General features: G+C 34.7%; 1 protein-coding gene across 3 annotated transcripts in view; it reads left to right on the forward strand.

Moving 5' to 3' along the window:
- LOC108559645 (disks large 1 tumor suppressor protein-like) overlaps window positions 1-11,112 on the forward strand; it is a 30,402-nt gene that overhangs the window by 14,545 nt on the left and 4,745 nt on the right. For 2 of the 3 annotated variants that reach the window (XM_017916992.1, XM_017916993.1), the window contains one exon: window positions 7,697-7,735. In XM_017916992.1, coding sequence (XP_017772481.1) covers window positions 7,697-7,735 — 39 coding nt within the window. Of the gene's footprint in view, window positions 1-7,696; window positions 7,736-9,842; window positions 10,002-11,112 lie in introns of those variants that run through there. The other variant, XM_017916994.1, reaches the window with a different exon arrangement.

The raw sequence follows: 11,112 nt of genomic DNA on the forward strand, positions 1-11,112 counted from the left end.
AGCATATGCAAATCGGCGCAAGTTTTCTCCCAATCTAGACTAGCTTTTACAAATATTGACTTTAGGTTATAACTTTTCTTAAACCTCTCCTTTTTTTTTCGGTTTGATTTACTTGCGCGCAAACTTTTCATGTTGCTCGAGTCAATTTCGTTCGACCCAAACTTACTTTCTAGTTTATTTTTCAACTACTCCATTCAATGACAGTTTTGGTTTTGCAAATTTATTGGTATCACTGTTCAAACGTCAATTTTTTCAACGTTTTTCTCAAAGTTTTGAAACTTTAAATAGAAAACACGTGCTTTTTATTACAACTAAGCTTTCAGTAATTAAACCATGAAAACGCTTATGTTTAGTAGTAAAATTTCTTAAATTAAGATTAATGTATAGTACTTAAGAGTATTCATTTAATTATGCATCTATTTAAGTAATGAAACGTTTCGAGCAAAAATTTACAAAATAATCTTGTTTTAACTATGTAGTGAAGCTTTTAAGTTCTCATTTTCGTCGAAACAGCACCGAATTTCCCTTTGATTGTCGCTTTGAAAAAGAGTGCCGGTAACAAATCCTTTGGCGACGCGTTTAAAGAGCTTTTAGTGCGAGCGTTTTCGCCTCTCTCTAAGGAACTCTCTTTCTCCTTCTCATTCCTTCACTCCAAACTTAGTAGGTATAAGTGAGTGAAAGAGGGCGAGAGTGACAAACTTTAGGTGCAAGTATTCGACCGAAAGCTTTTGTGTATTATTCATGGTCGGAGTAGGATCAATTATTCAGGAATTAGTTATTTATACGCTTTGAAAATCCTGCTGCAAAAATGTATGTATATGTGTGTGTAGAATTTAGCAGGAGGGTTATTCCTGCTGGTTCAGGGAAAAGGGGAAGGAGCTGTAGCAGCTCGCAAAATTGTTGAACCACTTTGCTAATAGTTCATGACGATAATAATTCCGTCGTGTGCAATTTCCTACGCTCCGGAACTTCCCTTCACCCAACCCCATCCATTCTCGCATCCTATATAGTACGCGAAATTAAAATGTACCCCCCACCCCCCATGCTTAGTCCGCTGGAAAGTTGTGTATTATGAAATTTACCGGTTTTTTTTCTCATGTTTGTGAAGAAAGGAACAATGGAAAATTGCATCTCTTCATTTGATGCTTGTATTTAGAATTTTTATAATAGTTTTGGCCAACCCTGTTCTGTTTTCTATACAGATTATAATGGTTTGGTCAACCCTGTTCTATTTCATACAAACTACTTTTAAATCTGGCTTGTTTTCTCGTTGTTTCTTTCAGTTTTTATTATCGTGTTACAGATTATAATGGTTTGGTCAACCCTGTTCTATTTCACTATACAAACTACTTTTAAATCTGGCTTGTTTTCCCGTTGTTTCTTTGTGTTACAAGTCTGAAATTACGATTTCCAATTTGCATCTGCTTTATTTTCGACGCTCCTCTCCTGAAGAACAACAAAAAACGTCTTCCTCGAGGGAACGTTTTAAGGAAGCCCAGAGGCGGCTATAGAAAAAGGATGATTCAATTACGCTCGGATTAGGGACGTCTCCTTCCGCATCTTCTTCTCCATTTCTCTTTTTTTTTGTTCACTTCGCATCTTCCGCCCTTCGCCGAATTTGCATATCGAGCATAAAAAAAGAAGAAAGAGTGGAAATCGGTTTAGTTTATCCCTGATTCCAATGAAATTTTTGGCCGTAAACTGTTTGTAAATGAAAATCAAATGAATCCCGCAGGAGTTCCGCGAGGTATTCATGTGTTCCGCAAAAACAATCGTAAATTAAACCTGTTTGGGGGGAGAAAAGGATATATTTTCAGCGTCCAAAAAACGTGCAAATTTAAAACGCTAAAAGCTTTCGTTTTCCTTCGGTGAATGCTTTATTGCGTCGTTAAATGCGTTATTTATCTTCGAATTGCTAACCAAGTGTTGTTGTTGCTGCTGCTACCTCTTTTACACTCGACTTTTTTTCTGCACGATTCACATTCAAATGATTACTAAACATATTCGTTATAGATTTATTACATAATGCATTTGCCTTTTCGCAGCTACATGTTATTTACTATATCTTTTACTAGAACCATTTCCAACAAACTATTGATTTAAATCTATCTTCTTAAAGTCTAAAACGCATATACTTTTCGTTTATTAAAAAAAAAAAAATGGACAACCCTGTTCTATTTCGTATACTTCTCAACAAACCATCGATTTTTATGGTTTTCCTAAAACTTTTTGAGCTTCAAACTAAAAACTCTAGTCTAGTTTATAAAAAAATAGATCCACTATAAATATATAACTTTTCGCATATACTTTTCGTTTACTTTACACAAAACTTCTTAAAATCGAATAACAAAAAAATTGGACAACCCTGTTCTATTTCGTATACTTCTCAACAAACCATCGATTTAAAACAATATTCTTAAAGTCGAACATCTTTGCATATTTTATAGTTTACCCAAAACTTTTTGAGCTTCAAACTAAAAGCTGTAGTCTATTTTACAAAAAACTAGATCCACCATAAATAAATAACTTTTCGTATAAACTTTTCATTTAATTTACACAAAACTTCTTAAAATCGATCAATTGGACAACCCTGTTCTATTTCGTATTCTTCTCAACAAACCTTTGCATATTTTTTGGTTTACCCAAAACTTTTTGAGCTTCAAACTAAATATTCCAATCTAGTTTACAAAAAAAAATAGATCCACCATAAATATATAACTTTTCCTATAAACTTTTCATTTACTTTACACAAAACTTTTTAAAATTGAATAAAAAATAAATGGACAACCATGTTCTATTTCCTATACTTCTCAACAAATCATCGATTTAAAACAATATTCTTAAAGTCTTTGCATATTATATGGTTTACCCAAAACTTTTTGAGCTTCAAACTAAAAACTCTAGTTTAGTTTTTGAAAAAACTAGATCCACCATAAATAAATATCTTTTCGTATAAACTTTTCATTCACTTTACACAAAACATCTTAAAATCGAATAACAAAAAATTTGGACAACCCCGTTCTATTTCGTATACTTCTCAACATACCCTCGATTTAAAACAATATTCTTAAAGTATTTGCATATTTTATGGTTCACCCAAAACTTTTTGAGCTTCAAACTAAAAACTCTAGTCTAGTTTACAAAAAAAAAATGATCTATCATAAATATATAACTTTTCGTATAAACTTTTCATTTAATTTACACAAAACTTCTTAAAATCGATCAATTGGACAACCCTGTTCTATTTCATATACTTCTCAACAAACCATCGATTCACATCTATATTCTCAAACTCGTATTCATAAATCCTTTGCATTTCACCGTTACATTCTAAACAAACGTATCAAGAATTCAATCCTGCAAACAGTTACCTCTTCAACACTTACTTCTTTGTTCTTTTTTGGGATGCAATTGTTGCACGTTCGTATCTCATTTCCTGCAGCAACCCCGGTTATTGTATGGTGGCATTTAGTTACGTGACTTTGCATGCTATAATCGATGCGAAAATAGGAGAGAAGAGCGTCGCAGGATCGATCGTATCCTGCAAACACACACTTTACATCCACCCTTAACCGTCTCGCATTTTTTTTCTTTTTGAGGCATTTTCTCAGGTGATGCGATATTCATGATCAATCTACATTTAAAATGTTGCATACTACGAACAAATATCAAATAATAAATTTTTTTGGATGCTTGAATTATTCATCGATTTATAAAGGTGCACGCACACTTAAATGTACTTTGTCGTGATTGTATGAAGATGAAATTTAGATCGCATTTTCTACGTAATCCATACGTAACGGTATTACCTTCTGATTTCCTCCTACTCAGACACTATTTATATGGTAATAAAACTTGATATTCTTTCAATTTCCATGTAATATCTTAAAGAAATTTCCTTATAAGAAAGAATTTCATTCCAAATTATTTTTTTTTAGTCTGAAACTATAAAATTCGACTTCTTTATAGTAGGAAAATGGACATTAATATGAAAAAGAACAGGGTTGTCCAAAATTTTATTTGAAAATTAGTAATTGTACTAAAGTTTATATAGAATTTAGATTACAAAGTAGGTTTTATAGATGTAAAATTAACGTGAAAATGTGTTTGATTAAGTAGACTCGAAATGCATATGTAGAAAGTAGATGCAGCGGTGCACTTAATCATTGAACAAAAACAACAATTAATATGGGCTCTTTCATCTGGAGATGGGTCCCAATGGGGCGATCATTTGAATCATGTCCCATTCCAGTTGCAGCGGCGCGCGATGGGAACGTAAGCGTAATTTACAGTTTGTGCGGAGAACTACACCGTTCCCTCCAACCCCTTAGCAACCGCTAACTTAATAACAGTTTGATTGTTGCGGCAAGTTTAGCAATTAGGATACGCTTTGCTTTTGTTCTAGCTGTAAGCTAATCTCTCTTACTGCAAGGATGATTTTAAATTACGTGAAACGAGGTTGATTTTATCCTTAGTATATATGTATAGTACGCACGGATGATCCAGGCAATTTAGATTCAATATATACCTTTTCGTGGGTGAATGTAGAATAGACGAGAAGACAAGAGGACGGCCGTTAATGTACCTCCGGTCGGGTAATGTTCAATTAGTGCCGCCTCACGTATTTGCCTTTTCGAATATGATTATGATGATGATGGTTGGTACAAAGGAAAAGTTTTGGCTATGGATAGAGGTCGCTAGTATCGAATGCGAATATGGAAAGGGTGTGTTGCGGAGATACGAAACGCGTATTTTATGGCCCGAACAACGTTTAAACTTCCCGGGCAACAAAAAAAAATTCTATATGTTACGCGTGAAACGGACAATGGGGAAACGAAAATGTGCGAGAGAAGTTCCAGATATGTAATAATACTAAAGCGCACCGTTGCGTAAGACGATGATATTCCAGGGATAGTTATAAAACAAACAATGCCAAACATTGGTCGACCATCAACATCAACAACAACTTCGCTATTTTCTAGGGAAATAATAAAACAAGTGATTGAATGAAGAATTATAGAAGCTTTAATTCAATGAAAATATATGAAATAGAACAGGGTTGACCAAAACCATTATTTTTCATATATACAAAATCAAAGTTGTAATTATGTTTTTTTTTTTTGGTTGTTGTTAAGGATGTCCAAACAAAAGCCATTTAGGCTGAACTGACCTGCCGCCGTAATCCGGAAATTAACGTTTGATTATGTAATCCCCCACTTCTCAATTAAGTCCGCTACATATGGAAATCCGAAACCGGTCAAACCGTAATCGAGCTTAATGGACTATCGGAATCGTCTAATAATACTCATTATGCAACCCAATTTACATCTTAATTTAAAAAATTATACAATATAAAGGGTCTATATCGCAAGCCCGACAACCGAAAAATCGTATATTGAAATCCCGACGTTCTAAATCCCGGCTGTATTAAAATTCCAACGCTTGAAATCCCGACTATGTCAAAATCCCGACTATATCGAAATGCAGACTATATCGAAATGCAGACTATATCGAAATCCCGACTTTGTCAAAATCACGACAATCAAAATCCCGACTACCATAAAAATGTTATTGTAGAAATTTATAATAATAAAAGACACTGTCGGGTTTTCGATATAGTCGGTATTTTGATTGTCGGGATTATGGTAGTCGTGATTTTGACATAGTCGGTATTTCGATATATAAATTATATAAAAATGTAAAAAGAAATGTAATTTGTAAATTGTTACAATTAAAGTAATTCAAATTTGTTTTCATGGGTGTACAAAAAAAATGATTACTTTATAATCTTTACTTTATATGAATAGATTCGTAGTTGTAACAAATGCGAATTTTATTAATTTCGTGTCTCTTCGTGTGTCCCGTTTTAGTTAACGTTTTCTTCGTGCCTGGCACGTCTTTCACCTCTTTCTTCTTCATTTTTATGTGTGTGTGTGTATGAGTATCCTGCGGAAGAAACCTGCGCGCCTCTGTCACGTCCCTGTGCACGTCGGAAAGTTTAATAAAAGTGTCATTTGCAGACGAAACACGGAGTTTTGTAGCAACGGTGGTAGTAGTAATAATAATACGTAGTGTGCGTCCTGCTGAAAAGAAGAAAAGAAGTGTGAAAAGTATCAGAAAGTAAATAAAGACTGCTTCTTTTCCTTCATTTCGTTTCATGATGATGATGATGATAATAACTTGGGTAAATGAAAAGTGACCAAGTTTTCTTTCTTTTTCCTGTAGCTCTTTCACTTATATTTCTATTGCTTCACCTTTTCTTTAACTATAGATTCCTTCAGAATTCACACAACTGCACACATAACGTTTGGGGCGAATCGAGTTCCATAATGTAATATAAACGATGTCGGTGAAGAGCGTTTATAGACTCTTTTCGGGGGTTTAGTTTGTGAGATAACAGAGGTTTCCCATCCAAACAGCAATTCATCATCTCCGTCCTACATCAAACATAGGTGCACAGTTTTGATAAGATCTAATATTTCATCGTTTTTTTACGTAACACTTCTCTTGGTCAACGACAGTTGCAGTCTACTTATTCAATAATGATTCGTTCTACTTTGTGCACTCGATAATTGTAATTTTTAGTCAACATTTAAAAAAAAAATACTTAATCGATCTAGTGGAAACATCGCGTGTTTTCTTCTGCCCTGTTTTTCCAATTTACTTTACTTTTTCGTTCGTCCTTTATCCTTCTCTTTCGGATTTCGGTTTTGTCAATTTAGAAACATTTTTGTCTCCAAAACTTAAATTTTACGAAAAATCTAACCAAATTTTATTTAACATCAATAACTTTAAAATAATGATTTTTTTTTTGTTTTAATGTATGATGAAAATTGTAAGAAAAGAATTTAAAATCAATGTAGAAAATTGTTATATTTATGATATGGAAATTCTCTTCTCTTTATTTTTTTTTCTCTGTATCAAACTGACAATGGTTTGCTTGATGTGAAATACGATGCAATAAATCGTGACTGAGCTGTCAATAATATAGCGCGTGATGTTGATGATGTTTCGCGGCGCGAAATTTAAATAATGCGGGCGTAATGCGGCACAGCTCTGATTCGGACGTCCGAATTTTACTCTTTTTTTTTTCATTGGAAAATTGTGCACGAATTACACTTGTCAATTCAATCGTATTCAACGTCGCCGTCAATTTCCGGCGGTCGCATAGCAACCGCAATCTAATTATATATTGACAGGGTAAAGCACATTACCTTGAGGTACAACTTGGATGTAATGAAGGAAGGCTAATTTTTCTTTTGTTGAATGTATGCTTTACTAAATTAAATTTCATATGTGCGAAATGTTAATTTTCAATTTAGTTTAAAGTAGCTTTGAATATGAAATAGCGATTGAATAATGTGAAAGAGGAATGCAAATGGGCGCAGTTCGTTGTAATTTGCATGTGATATTAAATAAACGGCGTCGAATGAACGGAAGCGTTCCGTAATCGACTGAAATTGCAGCCAACAAATAAACAAAAAAAAAACAAACCTTTCAATTCTTTCACTGTCGTTGTTGGACAGGGATTTTGTTTCTCTGTTTTGTTTTTGTTTGTTCGTTTGTTTTGTGATGTAATTGTAACTTGATTTTATATGGAAGCGGTCTCCTGTCCTGTCTGGCGCAGATAAGGGTGGGAAAAACGAAGGGCTGTATACACTGTGTACTAAAACTGTGCGCGTTTTCATTGTTTCAGGCTCACTCGCCGCTCCTGGGCTCCGGAGACACCAAACCTGTAAGTGAAACATGACTCCCTCTCTCTGTTCGACTCTGTGTATTCATTGTCGTTCCGTCCTCGTCGTCATCAAAGGGACGACTTCCTTTACGCCCTTCCGCTGTTCCCGTCAATACTGACCACCACAATTCCCTTCCAGCCTTCCTTTCCACAATTTACATCCTTTCCATTATTCCCTTCTCTCCAAACACGCAGACACAGACGTGCACGCTACACACGACCAACAACAACAACTCACTCGATAGAATGAAGACTTGGAGCAATATGGATGGACATCGTCCATCATGATGGTTTCCAAAACTACCAAACCCATCATTTCTACACAACGTACACTAAATCTTCAATTAGTTTAACTTTTATATCTTCTTTACTTACTACAACATTTTAGTTTGTAGATTTTTACTCAATTTTCACTCATTTTTCTAATTATATTTTACAAACATTTGTAGAATCAAAGGTTCTTAAGGTTACTATTGTTGCTAAGGAAACACCTCAATTACCAAACAAAGCTTATTGAATACTGCATTTGTTTGTTCCCATTAATTTAAACTATTGAATTATGGATATTTGTCTATAAATATTTCTAAATTGTAATTTTCAACTATTTTTTTCTTTACTTTACTTTCTTTGAATCGATTTGCATAGTAGATTTTTCTCATGCACATTGGAATTTCACAGCTTAAATTCGCAGCGGATTTCTGGTCAAGTGAGCTTTATATGTTCGGTTGGTTGCACGCCACCAAAGAAAGAATGCCCCGACAATCGCACAAAAGTTTTATTGAACGTTGTCGATTCGTGGGAAATAAAAAAAAACAACAACAACGTTAATAGTGGTGGTGTTTTTTTTTAAGTTTGAAAAGAATGCTAAACTAATTGCACTTTTTTTCACTCGCCTCTTGTTTCTCACGTGAATATGTATAGATTTTTTTTTTTAATCTGCAAACTGAAATTAAGATCTATTTTGCATGTCTAATAACTACTTGATTGTTACCATTAATATAATAGAAAGTATATTTTTAGTATTTAGAATGAAACCTCAATGTACACTAATGAAAGCATAAAAAATCTCTAGTCTGGTTTTTTTTTTTGCAAAAAAAAATGGCGGCAAATTTAAAATGTCAGCTCTTTTTGGGACACTCTTTACTACCAAAATCATGTATAGGCGCGTTATATACTAAAAACTGGTTCATTCTTTTAATGATAATAAATAATAATATGAAATTTAGGGAATAGTTGAAAAGCTGTGGAACATTTCGCGCGTTCCACTTAATAGATGTAAGTATTCCGGAGCGTAATTCGCCGACGGATTTTCGTAATAATGGAATGGAATTGATTCCCTGATATGCTGGAGAATGTGCCGTATTTTAAACAAGATGGAGCTTTGTCAGATAAAAAATAATAATATGTAACAATTTTGAAAATTAATTGGGTTTTTTGAACAACTTCACTTACTTATAAGTACTTTCAGTAATCTATAAGAAAGGAAAATATGTTTTCTTTCGAATCATCTTGTTGTGTATAGTAAGAATGTAAATTGAATAAAAGAAGTGATTGTGTAACATAAATAAGAAGGCGAAGTGGACGTTGTCATTCCACATTTGGCTTTCCGTCTTCCGTAAAACTAATAAAACCATTGCTGTAAAGCAGATTTTTCTAGTCTTTCTCCTTCTTTCTTCTTTGGTCGCTGTTGATGTAACGCGACATTCCATCGATTCATATGATTGCGAAAAACGTAGGTCAGCGTTTCAGTATTTTCACTTCGTGTTGTACGTTCTGGTTTTTTTTTTGTTCTTCTAAGTTTACTCAGTTCAAGCAACGGCGGTGGCAGTAGAAGAGGAATTTGAAAGTAGGTTTCCTTCTGCTGGCGTGAGTAGAGTAGAGCGTTCGTTCCTATTCTGCTATTTGCACGGGTGAATCAGTCCGAATCGGTGGTCTAACGTTTGCTACCTCCATCTTCTTCGTCTCATCATTTATTGGCATCAACCAGCAACAACCAGATCGAATAAACACTGAAGTGCTGAAGATGTTTTGCGGCGCGGATGCGGCGCTTCTAAATTTATCGTATGCGCTCGCTCTCTCTCTCTTTCCACTCGCAACTTTAGTTTCTGTAGTAGATACACTAGCTGCCTGTAGTATTCATTGAAAGTGTGTCGCGGATGGTAGCCGTGTCTCTCATGTTATTGTTTGTTTTTTTTTTGTTCGTTCTTAACTTATTATGGGATGCGGTGTTAAAGTGAACGAAGATTCTTCGTCATCGAAACTGGCGGTAATCAAAACATTTTATTAATTTATTTTTCGTAATTCTTCTCTTTTCATCTCATGCGTTTTTCTTTTGGAATTGAGAGGAGAGAGAGAGTGTAGAGATGCGAATGCAAAAGCGGGCGGATTTATTTTTAAACGCCTTGCGTCACTGATCTACTACTACAGCTAGCTCTCTTTTTCTCTTCTCCCGACGCCGCGAAATTCTATTGCTCTCTGGGTGTTTGTTTCTGCTTCCTAATCTATTTTTATCCACTGTATTCTCTCTCTCTCTACGAGATTTCAGTTCTTTTCCAAACGTTATTTGCATCCGTGATGCAATTGTGCCGCACGGACTTTACCATTATTCAATTCAATCTGTAAATTATTGATGTTTGTTTCTAGGTATTTTGTTGACAGAAATCTTGATCGAATCTGTTGATACTTTAAGTTTAAGATGAAACCTGTGTTTACATATGGCTTAAATTTAAGCTATCAACAATTAATCAATCGGTGGAAACAATCCTTTTTCAGGACTCGCTTCGCTCGCCCATCATTACTTACTTTACCAACTAATGAATACATCACTACATTCAATGAAACCTTAAGTAAACTTTGGTGGGCGAGCGAACCGAGTCCTGAAAACGATTGTAATCCCTTAAACTCGTTTCGAATCCATGGAAACAGTCGCTTTTCAGGACTCGCTTTGCTCGCCCATCATTACTTACTTTAACAACTAATGAATACATCACTATATTCAATGAAACGTTAAGTAAACTTTGATGGGCGAGCGAAGAGAGTCCTGAAAACGATTGTAATCCCCTAAACTCGTTTAGAATCCATGGAAACAGTCGCTTTTCAGGACTCGCTTTGCTTGCCCATCATTACTTATTTTACCAAATAATGAATACATCACTATATTCAATGAAACGTTAAGTAAACTTTGATGGGCGAGCGAAGCGAGTCCTGAAAACGATTGTAATCCCATAAACTCGTTTCGAATCCATGGAAACAGTCGCTTTTCATGACTCGCTTCGCTCGCCCATCATTACTTATTTTACCAAATAATGAATACATTATATATAATACACTATATTCAATGAAACGTTAAGTAAACTTTGATGGGCGAGTGAAGCGAG

Source organism: Nicrophorus vespilloides, unplaced genomic scaffold (genome assembly GCF_001412225.1).
Source record: "Nicrophorus vespilloides isolate i.1.1-1 unplaced genomic scaffold, Nicve_v1.0, whole genome shotgun sequence".
Lineage (NCBI taxonomy): Eukaryota > Metazoa > Arthropoda > Insecta > Coleoptera > Silphidae > Nicrophorus > Nicrophorus vespilloides.